Source organism: Pristiophorus japonicus, chromosome 16, assembly GCF_044704955.1.
Source record: "Pristiophorus japonicus isolate sPriJap1 chromosome 16, sPriJap1.hap1, whole genome shotgun sequence".
NCBI lineage: Eukaryota > Metazoa > Chordata > Chondrichthyes > Pristiophoridae > Pristiophorus > Pristiophorus japonicus.
Genome location: NC_091992.1, coordinates 38,116,967 through 38,137,314, shown reverse-complemented (window position 1 = coordinate 38,137,314; position 20,348 = coordinate 38,116,967). Strand labels below are relative to the sequence as shown.

Genomic DNA, 20,348 nt, shown 5'->3' with positions numbered 1-20,348 from the left:
ATTAAGCAGAGCCCTACAGACCTGCTTGTCCTGCATTCTGCTCAGTTACCGGACGAGACTCCACTCGCTCACCGGGGTCCCTCCTGCCAAGCTGTTAATGAAGAGAGGCCTCAAATGCAGGCTCTCCCTTGTACACCCGGATCTCAATGATCACGTCGAAACCAGAAGGCAACGGCAGCATTGGTACCACGATCGTGCGGCCGTATCACGTGACATTACTGTTCATGACCCTGTGTTTGTCCTAAATTATGGTCATGGTCCAAAGTGGGTTGCTGGCACAGTTTTGGCCAAGGAGAGGAACAGGGTGTTTGTAGTCAAACTGTTAAATGGCCAAACGTGCAAGAGGCACATCGACCAAACCAAACTGCGATTCACAGACAACCCAGAACAAATTGAAGATGGCATTATCATCGACCAAGCAACACACATCCAACCATCAGATGACCCTTGTGTCATTCACAAAGATGAACCTACCATCCCCAACAGTCCTGTCAGACCGACTGTTCTGCAATGCAGCAATGGTCCTACTAAATCACGCCAAGCTTGGGTTCGAACTGCGAAGATCAACCAGGGAGCAGAAGGCCCTGGATCATCTCAACTTGTAAATACAACCTGTACCAAGTACTTTGGGGGGAATGATGTTATGTATGTTAACTGGGTTTTACCTGCCACAGGAGGGCGTGACGTTCGGAGTCCTAATGATCACTGGCAGACACATGCAAGCCATGTATATAATGTTGGCAGCCATGTTGAATCCTCACTTTGAGAATAAATAAACTGGAGTAAGGTCATGCCTGAACTAGCTCACCATACTTAACCTCGTGGAGTTATTCGATACTTAACAATAGACTCGTTCAACCAAATGGTCTGTTCCAGTGCTGTAAGTTTAGTATGTATGCATGTGTACCTGTGGGTTTATGTGCTGTGTATTTATGTGGTGTGTGTGTGTGTGGGTGTTTGTATAGGTGGGTAGGTGGGTATGTGCCTGGTTTGTTGTCACTCATTAATAAAGATTATCCTGGCCAGTGCTCCCTTTGAGACCCACTAAAAGAGCTCTATTAAATTCACTGGCAGTTGTGCATTGACTCAGTGACTGTTACTGGAGATACTGTAATTTTCCTGTCAAAACCACTGAAGCTGACGTTAATTTCTGGTAATTACTGTGAGGGCGTTTGTTCAATCTTTGTAGATTTGGAAGTTTAAAAAAAAATCTAAGTTTGATATTTCATTTTTAAAAAGAATGTAGTCATGCTTGAGGAATAATGGTCACAGAAAGGCACGTATTAATCTGCTTTATTAAAAATTAAATGAATGAAATGTTCACAAACACCACGTTCAAAATGTACTTGGATGTGCACCTGAAGTGTCGTAACCTGCAGGGTTACAGATCTAGAGCTGGAAAGTGGGATTAGGCTGGATTGCCGCTTGTTGGCCGGCATGGACACTGTTGTATGCAAGCACTCTAGTAATGACTCCACGAGGTTAGGGTATTGTATTTGAACTGTTGTGACCTTAGTCTGTTTATTGTAGCTCCCCTGAGTGAGGACACAATGAGGAGAGCTCCCTTTTATACTTGGTTACCTGCTGTGTGAAGGTGACCCTTAAGTCTCCACCAATAGCACCCTCTGGTGGTACAGGTATGGTGTATACAATGTGAGAATACATTCACTGGTCTAATGTTACAGTACATACATTATACATACACAACAACACTCCCCCCAAGTCTTGTGCCACAGGCTTTTGCACTGGGTGCTCTGGCTCTCTACTTGAGTGTCCAAAACCCTTGCACTTTCTCTTTGCTGGGGAATGGCTCTCCCTGTGGACCCCGAAGTCCTTATTGCCACGACATGGGGAAATGGTCAGCAGTGGATGGTAGGAGGTTATAGTGAGGGTTGTATGGGGTCTGGGTGTGATCCACGCGTGGCCATGGCTACATACATCCATTCCCCCCCCCTCCCCCCTCCCATGCATAGGCAATGTGTGTGGCTCGACGTCTGCATTGGCATGCATGTACAGAGAATAAAGAATCGGATTGGTTATCTCTCTGTTTTAGGGTTCAGCAGTGGTGGAACAAGTGCATTTTATAGGTAGGGTACATACGTGCTATTACAGTCTTGCCCCTGGAGTGTGGGTGCAGGAGGGTGAGGACGATTGTTCCAGGGCAACCGGACTGTGCCCCCTGCCAGCTGGGTGGGCATGGATTGCTCACCTGGCTGTGCTTCAGGGCCTTAGCCGTTGCTTAGTGGTGGGCAGAGCCACCCTGTCCTCCTTTGAGGGCTGCAGGGTCTCTTCGCTGCCTTTCAGCAGTGGTGGAAGTCTGGGCATCCCAGGTTCCATCGGGAGGGCTGGAGGTTGTTGGCCTCTTGCTCCCGGGGCTGGCCCTGGCGGCCAGGGGGATGGGGCTGGCCCTGGTGGCCAGGGGGATGGGGCTGGCCCTGGTGGCCAGGGGGATGGGGCCGATCTGGGGCAGGGCGTCAGTGGTGGTGCCTGTGCTGTCTATTGATCGTGGGCCCTACAGTGGTTATGCTCCCACTGTGTGTGTGGCCACCCTCCCTGGAGCACCGTATTGGTCCCAGAGGCGCAGGCTACATGATCAGGTAGCTCGTTGGACCTGGGTGCTTCCCACAGGTGGTTGCCTTTGGCATGGTGAACCAGGCATCACATGTCATTTCATCATTAGCATACATGATACAATGGCTCCGACCACAATCAGCCGACTCAACATCGTTATTTGTCTTTACACTTTCGCATTTGTCAGTTTCATCACTTTCCTGTGTACTATCAGCATCTCTGTGCAAGGTTACATTTAGATGCCTGCATTTGTTAGTTAAATTTTTTTCATTAGTATCACCAGCATCGCTGTTCAACAGTACTCTTATGTTCTTGCATTTATTGATTACATCTTTTACATGAGTGTCACCAGCATCGCTGTTCAACGGTACATTTGTATACTTGCATTTGTTAATTATATCTTTATCATTAGTGCCACCGGCATCGCTGTACAAAGAGTGGAACTGTCTCTAATTGTTCTGGGTTACCGGACTCCTTTAAAAGGGCCTTGTAATCTTTACCCCAATCCAGTTCGCTGCTCGACATCACGTGTTGCTCCCTCAACGCTGCCCCTCGTGGTCTGATTGCGGCCATCTTGATTTCAGGTGCTTCACCTCGTGGTGCGGGCGCCATCTTCTTTCTCTCCACGAGGTGATCCTTTTCTCCCCAGGTTCTGTCACGGATGCCAGGAATCTACCTTCTGCGCCGATCTTCTTCCCTCGGAGTCCTGCCCCTGGAGCCCGGAAGGTGAGGTCTGGTCGTTTGGGTTGGATCACCTCGCCGTTGAGTTGTGCGGTCTGTGTCGTCGCCATGCAGTCGAGTTGGACAGTAGGAGTTTCAGGTGCTGTGATGGATCCAAATTTGGGGCCGCGTAGGACGTCGATTGCCGAGGCCTGGAGGCTATCCCAGCTCCAACAGATTTGGATTTGCTTCATCCATCTTCTTCCCAGCAACGTTTGACCATCCCCAGCAACGATCCACAAGGGTAGCTTGTGCATCGTGCCGCCATGGGACACCTGGACATGCACACTGCCAACGACTGGGATGGTGTCTTTTGCATAAGTGAGCAGCTTCGCCTGGATTGGGAGCATTTTGGGTCGTTCGGCGGGATTGTCCCAGAGTTTCTCGAACGGCATCTGATTCATCAGCGATTGACTCGCCCTCCATCGAGACTGGAACTCCGTTGATTTCTACTTCCATTTTCCATGAGAAACTCTCGGTGGAGCAGATATACACTCCGTACACCTCTTCCAGGGGTTGAGCCGCTTTATAGACTCTCTCTTCGTCTTCATCAGCACTGGAGCCCGGGTGATCGGCCAACTCTTCAGCGACTCGGTGAGTGAAATTTCTTCTACGCATCCGCTGGAAATGACCTTTAGTGTTACAGCCTTTGCAAGTATAGTCCTTGTATCGGCACTGCTGGGCCTTGTGATTTCCTCCACAGCACCAGCACGGGGCTAGCCGGTTGGCCCCATGTGGCGGACTCAGGGTTGCAGGACTCAGGGCAGCAGCCTTGCCTCTGAAAGGTGCCATTTGGTTCACTGTACTCGTCAGGTTAGAGTCCTGGGGGTGAGTCATCATCCTCTTGGAATCGCAGGCCAAAATCATGAATGCCTGGCTCACTTTAATTGCCTTCTGCAGGGTGACTGTAGTGTCCGCAGAGAGCAGTTTGTGGAGGAGGCTCTCGTGGCCGATTCCAATAACAAAGATGTCCCTTAGTGTTTCGGGAAGGTGGTCGCTAAAATCACATGGTGCAGCCATTCGTCTCAGGTCTGCAGCATATTTTGCAATTTCTTGGCCTTCGGGCCACCGGTGGTTGTAGAACTGGTGTCTGGCTGTGAGGATGCTCTCTTTAGGTTTGAGCTGTTCCTGTATTTGTGTTACAAGCTCCGTGTACGTTTTTCTTGTCGTCTTCGCTGGGGCTAACAGGTCCCTGATGAGGCCATGGACAGGGCCCACAACTGCTGAGCAGGGTGGCTCTGCACTTGTCAGCCAGCGAGGTCGCTGTGTCTCCAGCCAGGTCGTTCGCGATTAAGTAGTGTTTGAGCCTTTCCACAAAGGCTCCCAATCTTCTCCATCAGCAAATTGTTGAAAGTTGCTTAGGTTAGCCATGTTGCGTGTGGAAGTTCGTAATCTCATCGCCAGTTGTTATGTGTGCAAGCACTCTAGTAATGATTCCACGAGGTCGGGTATTGTACTTGAACTGTTGTGACCTTAGTCCGTTTATTGTAGCCCCCCTGAGTGAGGGCACAATGAGGTGAGCTCCCTTTTGTACTTGGTTACCCGCAGTGTGCAGGTGACCCTTAGGTCTCCACCAGTAACACCCTCTGGTGGTACAGGTATGGTATATACAGTGTGAGGATACATTCAGTGGTCTAATGTTACAGTACATACATTATACATAACAGACACGATGGGCTGAAATGGCCTTCTTCCGTGCTGTAAACTTCTATGATTCTATGAAACATTTCACCGAAAATGTAGTGGTTTCCAGATGAAGGGGGAGAACTGGAAGTATTTGTGTTTCAAACACATCAAATCGCATTCTTGTAAATCCATTATTTATCTGTAAAACGGGGAAAGTATTGACAATAGCTTCCCAGGAACCCACGCTGTTGTTTCCCAGGAGTCTTTGTCCTGGTTTCCTATTAGCCCTTGTGGCGGTGGGAGCTGTTGATTGGATTTGAGAGAGACAAGAAGAAACAATCGGTGTGAAATTGGGATCGGTGGTGTCGTTTAGGTACAAAAATGGCGTCCGATACGCATGCACACTTGTGGGGCGAATTGTGCCGGATGCCATATTGGTGCGGGTGTTGGCGTGCACAGCTAACATCCACTGGAAGTATACAGAGCAGGCAGATCATGACATCAATCAGCATGAACATTTATGCGTCGGGCTCCTTCCAGGCTAGAGCTGGAGATATTAGCAACATTTCGTAGTTTGCCATTCACTGTTGCGTAAGAGAGGTCACTGAGGCTCTCTATTCAACGAGAGCTAACTACATTTCATTCTCTCTGGCCAGAGATAAGCATTTTGAGTTGACGTGCTGCCTGCATTGCAATCCATGGGCATGGGTTCATCACGTATTGCAATCCCCACATCCGTTTTCCGGGGCTATCAAATGCAGCCCCCTGTGTCGTTGAATAATTGAAGGAAACAAGATGTTTGTTGCCCCATCAAAGGACATGGAGTGATCAAGACTTTGTGATTCACTGTGAAAGGACTAGAGGTTGTGAGCACTATGGGTGTATCATTTAGGGAATGTTGATGAATGTCAGTTGGAATCATCAGCCAAAGAATGGATATGGCTGGATGATGAATAGAGGAGGTCATTAATGCAAAGAAAGAAGTAACTTGCAATTATACAGCGTCTATCGTGTCCTCCGGATGTCTCAAATTTCTATAAAGCCAATGAATTGCTGTTGAAGCGTAGTCACAGTTTTGTTGACAGATGCGCAGCCATTTTGCACACAGCAGGATCCCGCAAACAGTAATTAAATAAATGATTGGGTAATCTGTTTTTGTTGGTTAACGGATAAATGTTGACAAGGGCACCGGGAGAACTCCCTTGCTCTTCACATAGTGCCATAGGATTTTTACATCCATCTGAACAGGCACATATCTTTCTCCAAAGGCAGCACTTCCTCAGTACTGTTTCAGGACTTGAGCACATAATCTTGGCCAACACTTTACTGAAGTGTTGGCCAAGATTATGTGCTCAAGTCCTGAAGCAGTGTTTAAACCCCACAACCTTGTGACCCAGAAAAGAGTGTGCTACTGAGAAATGGCTGATGCAGAGTAGGTCAGAATCCTGGGGATTCCCTGGGTTAATAGGTAAAGAGAATAAGCCATCATACACAGCAAAAATAGAGTGAATGGGAGAGTCATGAAAATACCATTGGTGGAATCCCACATTGTGGTAACTTTAAGAAATGCACATTATCACTCTCTGCCCAAGACTTTGAAGGAACAATATATTCTGCTAAAAGGAAAGAACAAACTAAACACTAGTGAGACTCCATGGATGAATAAAACCTTGAGGGAAAAATTGAGTGCAAGGAAAGAGGCATACATTAAGTGCATACATAACAGGGGAGTGCATGATAAGGGAGAATACGAAAAGATCTGGAGAGAAGTCAAAAAAACAATTAGGAAGGCAAAGCGGTACTATGAAATGAAATTATCAAAGAACATAAAACAAAATAGTAAAATATTTTACAGGCACATCAATTAAAAAAGGAAAGTTGGGATGGGACTAGAGCCATTAAGGGATAGACAGGATAATACCACTGGTAACAATGGAGAGATGGCAGAAATATTAAATAATTATTTTGCTTCAGTATTTACCAGGGAGATAGAACAGGTGGACATGACATTGGATGATGAGATTAGTAATGAGATAAGTGCATTTAAAATAAAAAGAGCGGATATATTAAATAAATTAATCAAACTCAGAGGGCAAAACCCCTGGTGTGGATGGATTGCATCCACACATTTTAAAAGAATCTAGGAAAGAGATAGCAGAGGCATAACTACACATATTTAATAATTCATTAGAAAAAGTTGTAGTGCCAGAGGACTGGTGGATAGCTAGCGTAACACCTATATTTAAGAAGGGCGATAGAACATGTCCAGGGCATTATAAACCAGTCGGCTTAACATCGGTGGTAGGAAAAATAATGGAATCGCTACTAAAGGAGAAAATAGAAGAACATCTAGAAACCAAAAATATAATAATGAATAGTCAGCATTGAGTAGACAAGGCCTATATTCTTTAGAATGAGAGGTGATTTCATTGAAACATACAAAATTCTTACAGGGCTTGACAAGGTAGATGCAGGGAGGATGTTTCCACTGGCTGGGGAGTCGAGAACCTGGGATCAGTCTTAAAATAAGTGGTTGGCCATTTTGGACTGAGATAAGGAGAAATTTCTTCAGAGATTTGTCAATCTTTGGAATTCTCAACCCCAGAGTGCTGTGGAAACTCAGATGTTTGAGTATATACAAGACAGAGATTGGTAGATATTTGGATATTAAGGAAATCAAGGGACATGGGGTAGAGCAAGTGGAGTTGAGGTAGAAGATCAGCCATGATCTCATTGAATTGCGGAGCAGGCTTGAGGGGCCAAATGGCCTACTCCTGTTCCTATTTCTTATGTTCTTATTTCAAAAGGGAAAGTCCTGTTTGACCAACCTCATTGAATTTTGTGAAGAGGCAACAGAGAGCGTATACAATGGTAATGCAGTAGATATAATTTATCTAGATTTTCAAAAGGCCTCCAATAAGGTACCCCATTATAGACTGATGAACAAGGTCAGAGAATGTAGAATCAGGGGGCAAGTAGCAGAATGGATAGCTTGCTGGCTTCAAGACAGAATGCAGAGAGTAGGGGTAAAAAGTAGCTTTTCACAGTGGCAGAAGGTGGGTAATGGTGTTCCACAAGGATCTGTGCTGGGACTGTTGTTCACAATTATATTAAGGTTTTAGACTTTGAAATCAAAAACTCAATTTCTAAATTTGTGTTTGACACCGAGGGAGGACATTAATAAACTTGCACACTGGGCATATAATTGGCAAATCATAGAATCTTAGAAATTTACAGCAAGGAAGGAAGACATTTCAGCCCATCATGTCTGTGCTGGCCAACAAAGAGCTATCCAGCCTAATCCCACTTTCCAGCTCTAGGTCTGTAACCCTGCAGGTTACGGCACTTCAGGTACACATCCAAGTACTTTTAAAATGTGATGAGGGTTTCTGCCTCTACCACCCTGTCAGGCAGTCTCTGGGTGAAAGAAATTCCTCTCCAATCCCCTCTAAACCTCCTATCAATTACTTTAAATCTATACCCCCTAGTTATTGACCCCTCTGCGAAGGGAAATAGGTCCTTCCTATCCACGCCATCTAGGCCCCTCATAATGTTATACATCTCAATGAGGTCTCCCCTCAGCCTCTTCTGTTCCAAAGAAAACAAACCCAGCCTCTCCAATCTTTCCTCATAGCTAAACTTCTCCAGTCCAGGCAATATCCTCGTAAATCTCCTCCTGTACCCTTTCTAGTGCAGTCACATCTTTCCAGTAATGTGGTGACCAGAATTGCACTCAGTACTCTAGCTGTGGCCTCACCAGTGTTTTATACAGTTCAAGTATAACCTCCCTGCTCTTGTATTCTATGCCTCAGCTAATAAAGGCAAGTATTCCATATGCCTTCTTAACCACCTTATCTACCTGGCTTGCTACCTTCAGGGATCTGTGGACATGCACTCCAAGGTCCCTTTGTTCCTCTACACTTCCCCGTGTCCTACCATTTAATGTGTATTCCCTTATCTTGTTAGCCCTCCCCAAATGCATTATCTCACGCTTCTCCAGATTGAATTCCATTTGCCACTGTTCTGTCCACCTGACCAGTTCATTGATATCATCTTGTTCAACGAAGTTCAGCACATAAATGTGAGGTACTACATGTTAGTAGGAAGAATAGGGAGGTCACTTATTACTTGGAGGATGCAAGTTTAGATGGGATAGAGAAACAAAGGGATCTCGGAGTACAAATACACAAGTCGCTAAAAGTTGTGAGACAGGTTAGCAAGGCCATAAAAAATGTAAAACCAAGCACTAGGGTTTCATTCATTAGATATAGAATTGAAAAGTAGGGAAGTTATGCTAAATCTGTATCGAACCTTGGTTAGACCACACTTAGAGTGCTGCATACAGTTCTGGTTGCCATATTATAAAAATGATAGTCACTGGAGAGGATGCAGAGAAGATTTACAAGGATGAGACCAGAAATGCGAGGGTAAACATATCCAGAAAGGGTGAACAGGCTGGGTCTCTTTTCTCTTGAAAAAGACTGAGAGATGACCTATTAGAGGTCTTTAAAATGATGAAAGGTTTTGATAGATACAGAGATAATGTTTCCACTTGTGGGGAAGAGCATAACTAGAGGCCATCAATATAAGATAGTCAACAAGAAATCCAGTAGGGAATTCAGAAGAAACTTCTTTACTGAAAGAGTGGTTGAAGAGAATAGTATAGATGCATTTAAGGGCTAGACAAACATATGAGGGAGAAGGGATTAGAGGGTTATGCTGATGGATTTAGATGAGGAAAGACAGGAGGAGGCTCAAATGGAGCATAAACACCGACATGGACTGGTTGGGCTGAATGGCCTGTTTCTGTGCTGTCTATTCTATGTAATCCTGTGTAATTTTAATTGAATCCAGTGCAACTCATTGCAATGCTCTCAAACTGGAATATGAATACTTGGTGGTAGATCATTCTTCCCAGTGATTGATAGACACTATTGAAGTTCTCCCCAAAGGAACAAACTTCTGAAACAGTGATTGAAGCAGTAAATGGTTTAATGATCTTCACAGATAATTCCAGCTGAACATTTGGAAGATGAAGGGGATTTCTATGCCGATTGCTATGATTCGGTGCTAGCTGACAGTCTCTTGACGACAGAGTGCGTCGGTGATAATTACAGTTACCAATGAAAGGCTCAGACCTGCCTGTGTTCTGTATTACACAAACCTCCCAATGCTAATCCCAGAGTACTGTTAGGCATGTAGTACTCTCAATTACTCATGAGAAATTGCTATCACGCTACTAACTCTGTCTTATGCCTTCTTTGCAAATTGTACTAAACATATGTATGTAATGTTTCTGTTACTGGGAGCTATGTTATAGGGAAGGTTCATCAGTTAGTGAGGTGCTTTATTGTCTTCTGGACAACCTATATGAACAGCTGCAGTATATAATGCTTGTGGCTGGATCTGCTCTAATTACCATGGCTGTAGTTTGCTGTTTATAGTGAATGGTTGAGTTTGTTGTATTGAAGTGTGGATGGAGGCTGACACAATTGTAGAACTGTTGGTTGACTCAGCCGTGAACCATGGCAATTTAGCTTTCAGCCTCCTGCAGAGTGTCTTCATTTTGTTGGCTGGATCTAACAGCTGAATCTGCCTTATTGCTTTTCCTGTCACCTCAATAGCTGCTGAATGTGGTGCAAGGATTTCTGTAAGTAGCTATTTTGGACTATTGGATGCTGGCAACATTCTCAGGGCTGTCAGTCTTAGATTGTGTGTTAATTCAAGGCTGCTGCAGAGGGGTTTCCTGCTCTTTCAGAGCATGGACTGATCATAAATTGAACACATATAGTTGTTCCAGCGCAATGGAAGGACAGTACATTTTCACAATGAGATGAGGCCAGTATATTGGCCAGGTTGTTGTTATTGGCTGCGAATGTACATCTAGCTGACGGTTTTTCACCTGTATACATGATGGAGGATCATGACCTATAGGTTAAAGGGATTTTGATCCTCGTCACAGTTGTAAGATGAGAAACCTTGATGCCTGCAACAAACTGCTGGAGTGTCTGACTTGCCTATGGAGCACGGAATGTCAATCCCAGATTTTGAGCCACACTTCATAAGCATCAGGTTCAGTGATCGATTGTAACCACTATCCCTGGAACTTCCAACTGTGCTTGGAGTGAAATCCAGCCCACTCCAGAAATAGTGCCCTCGTGGGAAGGGACTCAGTTCGATATTAGCCTCTGTCCCTCGTGGATCTAATATGGCTAATGGTGCATCCACATCCAGTGGATTAGGTCTGTTGGCTCCAGTTTGCATATCTTGTATTAATGCAGCACCTTCTACCCTTGGTAGCTGGTGTGCAACGGCCACTCCACGTTAAAAGAATCCATGCACAGGCATCTTCCACCCTTCCACATCTAGAATGTCAGGTCCCTCATTGAAACACCTTTGAACTCATCCCTTTTTGGTGTGGAAGCAGGTCATCCTCGATACAAGGGACTGCCTAATACTAATACTGTCCTTTTGTATGGCATTTACAGTAGGTGATGTGTAGGGGCTACCTCTCCATACCATTACCCAGTTAACCTGTCCCCCTCTTTTCCACTTTCTCCGAAAGCATACATATCCCAGTCCTAGCTCCTGATGACTGAATCTACAAGAAAAGTTGTGGCCATGAAAGTAGAAAGAAAACAATGAAAACTGAACCCCTAACTGAAGCACTAAGTAGGTTAATGGCCGCCTTCCCTGATAATGCTAGCTGCAATTTAGGGAGGTGAGGATGATGATGTCAATTGGTATGATTTGATGCCAGATGACAGACTCTGACAGCAGATTATGAGATGGCTGTACGTGTCAGTGATAGCTATCGTTACTGATGAGCGGCTCAGACTTGCCTGTGTTCCAAATTGCACTCGCCTCTCAATGCTAATCTCAGAGTGCTGCCAAACTGCCCCAATTACCCATGGGGAATCAGCTAATCTTTAGCAGCTCGAATACAATTAAAACATTCCAGTAATAAAATGTTCTCTTGTATCTGGAAGTCTCCTATTTCTCACTCATGCTCTCAGAACAGGGTTAGCTTTCACATGTACACCAGTGATACTCATCTGTATCTCCTCATCACTTTCTGAAACACCTCATTGTTTCTGTGCTGTCAGACTATTAGTCTGACCTCAGGCCCTCGACGAATCACAACTTCCTTCAGCTGAACACCGAGAAGACCGAAGCCATCGTCTCTGATTCCCCTCTCACTGATTTTATCCACCCTCTTGGGCTGAACCAGACCATCCACAGTCTTTGGTTTCTGTTCAACCCTGAGCTATAAACCCCACATTTATCCATCACCAAGACTGATTATTTTCACCTCTGCAACATTTCCCACTTCATTCTACCTCAGCCCCTCTGCTGCTGAAACCCTCAGAGATGCCTTTGTTACCTCCAGTGCAGATAACTCAAATGTACTCCTTGCTGGACTCCCATCTCCAACCTGTAACCCATCCTACACTGTGTCTCCTGTCTATTACCACCATCTTCACTGGCCTACACTGGTTCCCCATCCCCAACACATCACATAGAAACATAGAAAATAGGTGCAGGAGTAGGCCATTCGGCCCTTCGAGTCTGCACCGCCATTCAATGAGTTCATGGCTGGACATCACTTATCCTCCTCTATAAATCCCTTCATGGCCTGTCCAACTCTATCTCTGCAATATCCTCCATCCTATATCCTATTCCAAATACTCTGTGTCTCCAATTCCAGGCTCCTGTGCAACAACCTCCCTTCATCCCATGATTGGTGGCAAAGCTTTTAATTGCCTCAGTCCTACTCTTTGGGTATCCCTCCCTAAAACTCTCCTTCTCTCCAACACCTCCAAAAAACCAATCTTTTTGACTAAGCTTTTGGTCACACGTCTGAATATCTTCTACCTGATGGCATCTGTTTTCCTTACATCTATCTGTGAAGCACGTCGGGATTTTTTTTATGTTAAAGGCACCATATAATTGCAACTTGCTGTTGTCTTCCTGCTACACTTAGAATGGCTTCCTGAAGAAAGTTCTCTATCAGACTTGGGCCATTGATTATCTAGATCATTCCTCATGGCACTTCGTGAGGAAGGTTATGTATAATGAAAGAACAATGCCTGGTTTCAAGAGGTATCCAACTGCTGAGGTTTTGGTGAGCGTTCACAGAAGGGCAGCAGTACTTGAACTATACCAAACTTCAGAAATGATTACTTAAAATATTCTTATAGGATGTTCAGTTGAAGGGCACTTCTTTCTCAAAATAGACACAGATGAGGAAGGCCATCCAGCCAGTTTAGCTTATCCATGCAAGAAAAAAAGTACAGTCTCTCCCCTCAAATCAGCATGATTCGTTGTTTTTTAAATGATTGCTTTGATGACTCTGCCTCGTGGTCCATTCCAAGTGTTGAATTCTCTGAAGAACAACTTCTGAACATAAATTTGCCTTTCAATAAGAGTGAACTTTTATTTGCTTGTCCTACTGTTATGGTTTAATTTGGAATAAGATTACAAGAGTACCTTTTCTGTACTGTTGACTATCTTGTAAAATTATGAGATTCTCTCTTGGTCATGTCTTTCCAAGGCTGCATACGCTAAATTTCTCCAGGAGCAACTTTTCATGCAGGACATTTACTAAGTGTTTTCTGGAGGTCTAGGACATATGGTCATGTAGCTTCCATGTGTACATTTGGGATGTTGCTTCTTCAAAAAAAAAAATTGAGGAAATTGGTTAGGTAGGATCTGTCCACTTCTGAAGCCATGTTGATTATTATCCAAGTAAAGATCAAGTTTATTCCTGATGATCCAATTCCATTATTTACCAGGGATCGATGTGAGGTTGATGAGTCTGTAGTTGAATTGTTTTGTTAATTTCCACAGGATAGTGTAGGAGAGAAGCCAGGACTGAAACCAGCCACTAGGCGAATGGGGATGGGAGGAAAGTGAGAGGTTGTGGCTGGGTAAGGGGAGAGAAAAGAGAATGGCAAAATTAGCCAATAGGGGGAATGATGGAGGGAGGTTGGGGGTAGAACATAGTCCAGGACTGAAACTACTTCCGGGGATCTAGGAAAGAGCAGTATCCTCTCACTGTGGCTTGAAGCAAAAGTAGATTTCAATGGGACAGACCAACCTTCAACTATCTGTTATCCATCAATCTCTTGAACCATCATCTGTCTCATCTATTTAACTATTTACCCCGCTATTCATCATCCTTCCTTCCTTCCTTCCTCTCATATTGATCTAGCCATCCATCTATCTGTTGATTTTGAATGTCTGTACTGATTTAAATGAAATATGAACCAGACTGGAAAATTTAACACACCTAATGTCAGTGTCAAGCACCAGACCTGGTACAGCATGGGTTGAATGCAAATTAAAAAGATTCAAATGTTTTACATTAAGATAAAAAAAATATTCAGCAGTGCATTACAGACTAGAATCTAGTTGAGGGGTACAGATAGTTTATATATGAAATTACAGATGCCCAGGAGTGAGTTGCAGGCTGAAGTCTAACAGAGGCACTTGGATGGTTTATTTACGGAATAATGGATATGAGCATATGAAAAGAAGGGTGAGAAATCACCATCTGGCCCATTGTGCCCAGCTCATTCCATTGACCATGTAACCTCTCTCTCAATTCACCCACCCTCATCCACGCTATCTCCTGGGAGAGGCATAGATCAGAGGGAAAAGAACCTATGGCCAATTCAGAGAATTTGCTGTGACTCCCTAAATCAATCAAGCAAACTCCAAGAGACCTCAGCTGCTTTTCCCCACTACTAACCATCTCCTGAACCATTTCATCACTGCTCCCTTCCCCCTCACCTCCAACAACAAATACGAGAAGTATCTGGACTTTACTAAGATTGAGATAATTCCTTCAATTTCCCCTGCTGTGTATCCCTCCTTTCCCATTGCCCTCCAAATCAAAGCACCCGCAAGACTCCACCCTATCCAAGCCCTGAACTCTCATTCTATTCTCATTTTCCTCCTGTCTCTTCTCACACCCTCTCCGAGCTCATTGTGTTCATCTTCTGTTCCCTTAATCCCATACCACTAAACTGTTGAGCACTCAACACCTGAAATTTAAAATTCTCAACCATTTATTTAAATCCCTTCATGGCGTTAACCTTATTTCTCTTATCTTTTCCAGCCCTACAACACCCTTTCGCTCCATCATTGGCTGTCGTGCCTTCAGCCAACAGGGATCAGTGTTAGGATCTTTGATATTTAACATTTTCATTAATGGCCTGCTTGTAGATACAAGGGAAATGATCTATAAATTATGAACGAAACCAAGATATGAGCGAGTGTTAGGACTATGGTTGGATGTTCAGCTACTGCAAGCAGATCGCGATGTGCTGGGGGAATGAACCAGTGTCTAGAAAATTGATTAACTTAGATAAGCAATGTTATGCATGTGGGCAGGTCTAATGCATAATATATATATATGCCCTGCAGGGAACAGAATTGAAGCCAATGGTGAAAGAAGGAAATCTGGATGTAATAGTGCAGCACTCTCTCAAGGTTCATGACCAATGTCGTGAAGTTATAGCGAAAGCAAACAAGGCTCCAGGTTATAACCAGAAGACAATTCACTACAAAACAAAGCATATAATTTTGTCTTTGCACAAGACCTTGGTTAGGCCTCAGTTAGAATATTTTGTCCAGTGTTGATCTCTTCACATGATGGTAGATATTGAGGCTTTGGAAAGGATGCAGAGGAGGGCCACAAGAATAATTACGAGTCTAAAACACACTGGCCTAGAAATTCGCCTCAGATGGTGGTGGTAGTGGTACTGAAGATCAAGTGCTCTGTATATCGGGCAGCTGATCAGATACCATACTTATTGTGCCACCGCCCAAGACGAATTTCTAGACCACTAGTTACCTAGATTGGCTCAAAGAGCTCAGTCCGTATTCATTAGAAAAACGTAGACTTGGGCGATTTCATCAAGGTTTATAAAATAATAAAGGGACCACACTGTTTTTACGGGGCCCAATTATTTCAATTGGATAGGTTGGGGAGGACCAGAGGTTGCAAGTTTTGTAAGGGCAGAAATAGGTTGGTGGTTCTTTTTGTTCAAGAGAATAGTGGACATGTGAAACAGGTTACCAAATCATGCGGTAAACGTTGGTTCATTCTATTCCTTCAAGAAACATAAGAAAATAAGAATTAGGAGCAGGAGTAGGCCATTCAGCCCTTCGAACCTGCTCCGCCATTCAATAAGATCATGGCTGATCTTCTACCTCAACTTCACTTGCCTGCACTATCCCCATTTCCCCTGATTCCCTTAATATTCAAAAATGTATCGATCTGTCTTGAATATACTCAAAGACTGAGCCTTCACAGGTGTAGAGAATTCCAAAAGATTCACCACCCTCTGAGTGAAGAAGTTTCTCCTCATCTCAATCCTAAATGGCCGACCCCTTATTCTGAGACTGTGATTCCTGGTTCTAGACTCCCCAGCCAGAAGAAACATCCACCCTGCATCTACCCTGTCAAGCCCTGTAAAAATGTTGTATGTTTCAATGCGATCACCTCTCATTCTTCTAAATTTTAGAGAATATAGGCCTAGTCTCCTCAATCTTTCCTCATAGGACAATTCCCCCATCCCAGGAATCAGTCTGATGAACCTTTGTTGCACTCCCTCTGGCAAGTATATCCTTCTTTGGGTAAGGAGACCAAAACTGTACACAATACTCCAAGTGCGGACTCACCAGGGCCCTATATAATTGCAATAAGATGTCTTTACTCTTTATACTCAAATTCTGGAAGAATTGGATCTGGTTCTGGCTTGGGCTGAGAACACCTCGTAGAAGAAGTATGTACCCTGTATATAAATCGGGGTCAGTGTGATCTCCTGGATTATCTTCGATCATGAAAAGGACTTGGAGAGGAATTTTCCAGTTTTTTTTTCCCATTAATATGCTTGGGTTTTTACCTTTTTTTTTCATCTCTGCCAATTGATTATATGGCTTCAGGAGTGTATGTATTGTGATGCATACTATACAACTATATGGGACAGGATAGATGGACCATGGGTCTATCTATACCTGCCCATCATTTTTGTATGTCTAGGTCCTACACTTTAAAATTCCCTCTCATAAACTGCGCCACCTCCTTCTCCTCCTTTTAAGACTTTCTTGAAAACCCATTTCTTTGACTAAGCTTTTGGTCATCCTTCCTAATATCCTCTTCCTCAGCGTCTATTTTTGTCTGATTACATCTCTGTGAAGAGCCTTGGGACTTTTTAACATTAAAGCCATGATATAAGTTCAAGTTGTTGTATCCAATCCCTTATAAAAACTTCAATAATATCCCATCTGAGACTATGTTTCTCCCAAGTAAAGAACCCTCACTCTTGGACCCTACACTGTAGGATTTGATGTCATCCTCTGCACCTCAATAGCATCTTGATATCCATCACCATCTAAGGGGACCAAAACTGGAAAGGGTACTCCAACAGCAAATGCCCCAGAGCCCAATATATCTTAAGATCCCTGTGAGTGAGTTACAGGCTGGAATCTAATTGCAAGGTCTTAAGATTACATTGTGGTCTGATCTAGCAGTTTGCTTTTTTTTTTGCTGGGTTCTGGTTTTGGTCATTTATGCTCTAACTGGCTGATACTGTGGATAGCGACTTTTATTGTGCAAACGCCATCACACAAGAATTTTCAGCTGTGGATCTTTATTGCTATCTATTGGGAAAGGACAGACTGCTGGGACATTCTATCCAGGGTATCTGATAGAATAGTAAAGAAATGAAGCAGTTCCAGTAAAGATGCTTCTTTCCGTCCTAAAAATTTAGAAGAATGAGAGGTAGCCAATGTAACCCCACTTTTTAAAAAAGGAGGGAGAGAGAAAACAGGGAATTATAGACCGGTCAGCCTGACATCGGTAGTGGGTAAAATGATGGAATCAATTATTAAGGATGTCAAAGCAGCGCATTTGGAAAGAGGTGACATGATAGGTCCAAGTCAGCATGGATTTGTGAAAGGGAAATCATGCTTGACAAGTCTTCTGGAATTTTTTGAGGATGTTTCCAGTAGAGTGGACAAGGGAGAACCAGTTGATGTGGTATATTTGGACTTTCAGAAAGCTTTTGACAAGGTCCCACACAAGAGATTAATGTGCAAAGTTAAAGCACATGGGATTGGGGGTAGTGTGCTGACATGGATTGAGAACTGGTTGTCAGACAGGAAGCAAAGAGTAGGAGTAAATGGGTACTTTTCAGAATGGCAGGCAGTGACTAGTGGTGTACCGCAAGGTTCTGTGCTGGGGCCCCAGCTGTTTACACTGTACATTAATGATTTAGACGAGGGGATTAAATGTAGTATCTCCAAATTTGCGGATGACACTAAGTTGGGTGGCAGTGTGAGCTGTGAGGAGGATGCTATGAGGCTGCAGAGCGACTTGGATAGGTTAGGTGAGTGGGCAAATGCATGGCAGATGACGTATAATGTGGATAAATGTGAGATTATTCACTTTGGTGGTAAAAACAGAGACACAGACTATTATCTGAATGGTGACAGATTAGGAAAAAGGGAGGTGCAACGAGACCTGGGTGTCATGGTACATCAGTCATTGAAGGTTGGCATGCAGGTACAGCAGGCGGTTAAGAAAGCAAATGGCATGTTGGCCTTCATAGCGAGGGGATTTGAGTACAGGGGCAGGGAGGTGTTGCTAAAGTTGTACAGGGCCTTGGTGAGGCCACACCTGGAGTATTGTGTACAGTTTTGGTCTCCTAACCTGAGGAAGGACATTCTTGCTATTGAGGGAGTACAGCGAAGGTTCACCAGACTGATTCCCGGGATGGCGGGACTGACGGGACTGACCTATCAAGAAAGACTGGATCAACTGGGCTTGTATTCACTGGAGTTCAGAAGAATGAGAGGGGACCTCATAGAAACGTTTAAAATTCTGACGGGTTTAGACCGGTTAGATGCAGGAAGAATGTTCCCAATGTTGGGGAAGTCCAGAACCAGGGGTCACAGTCTAAGGCTAAGGGGTAAGCCATTTAGGACTGAGATGAGGAGAAACTTCTTCACCCAGAGAGTGGTGAACCTGTGGAATTCTCTACCACAGAAAGTTGTTGAGGCCAATTTACTAAATATATTCAAAAAGGAGTTAGATGTAGTCCTTACTACTAGGGGGATCAAGGGGTATGGCGAGAAAGCAGGAATGGGGTACTGAAGTTGCCTGTTCAACCATGAACTCATTGAATGGCGGTGCAGGCTAGAAGGGCCGAATGGCCTACTCCTGCACCTATTTTCTATGTTTCTTTGTTTCTATGAGTCTGTGCTCTGGAAGGGTTGTGATAATGAGAGCTCATGTACACAGTTCTGGTTATCATATCCTAAAAAGGATATGGAGGCACTCCGCTCTGCACCGCTTCCGATCTCCGCTCCACGCAGCTTCCGGCCTCCGCTCCTTGCCGGACCCAACCTCTGCTCCACACCGTCTCCGGGGGTCGGGGCCGGCGGGGAGCAGAGGTCGGAAACGACGAGGGGCGGAGAAATGGATCAACGAGGAGCATCCTGTGAATTCCAAAGAGAGCGGTCCTGTGGGAAGGAAGATGGTGGACAGTAGGCGTATGTTTGTATTTGTATGTATGTGCTAGGCTAATGCAGCGGAGCCTGGTCTGCAGTCGTCGCGGATCCCCTTGCCACTGGACCAAGACCTTGCTCTGTCAAGCCCGTGTGGTGGCTGGTGTGCAAAGGCCACCACACATTAAAAAAATCCACGCACAGGCATCTTCCACCCTTCAAGATTTAGTTTGGGACCTGGAATTTTAGGTCCTTCATTGAAATACCAGTGAACTTTTTGACGGGGAAACAAATCATCCTCGATTCGAGGGACTGCCTATGATGATGATTGCATTGCACAGCACTGTCAATGCACTCATGGTTAATGTTCTCTGTCTTTCAGAAACAAAGGAGGAATTAGAAGAACTGATGACCGATATCAAGAAGACAGCAAACAAGGTCCGCTCCAAGTTAAAGAGTAAGTAAATGTTTCCAACAGGATCCAGCATCCACGCCAGTTTAAATAATTCATGGTTCAGCACTTCTGATTCTGCCACATTAGCTCGTTTGTGTTTGTCACTGCTGAAACGTTTGTCTCAACTGCCTTGCCTTTCACACCTTTGTTTTATCGAATCATACACCAACGAAGGAGGCCATTTGTCCCATTGTGCCAGTGCCAGTTCTCCGAGATACCTACCAGTTAGTCCCACTCCCTGCTCTTTCCCCTTAGCCCTGCAAGTATATATCCAATTCCATTTTGAAAGTTACTATTGAATCAGCTTCTACCACGTTTTCAGGCAGTACGTTCCAGATCATAACAACTCACTGAATAAAAAATGTCTCCACATCTTCCCCTGGCTTTATTACCAATTATATTAAATCTGTATTCTCTGATTACTGACCCTCCTGCCAGTGAAAATAGCTTCCCCCTA

The 20,348-nt window shown here is 44.4% G+C and overlaps 1 protein-coding gene across 2 annotated transcripts in view; it reads left to right on the top strand.

Annotated features, from left to right (window-relative positions):
• The window catches only part of LOC139226452 (syntaxin-1A-like), a 227,531-nt gene that overhangs the window by 106,841 nt on the left and 100,342 nt on the right, over nucleotides 1-20,348 (top strand). For both annotated transcript variants that reach the window (XM_070857231.1, XM_070857230.1), the window contains exon 4: nucleotides 19,820-19,894. In XM_070857231.1, the coding sequence (XP_070713332.1) occupies nucleotides 19,820-19,894 (75 nt within the window). The remainder of the gene's footprint in view (nucleotides 1-19,819; nucleotides 19,895-20,348) is intronic.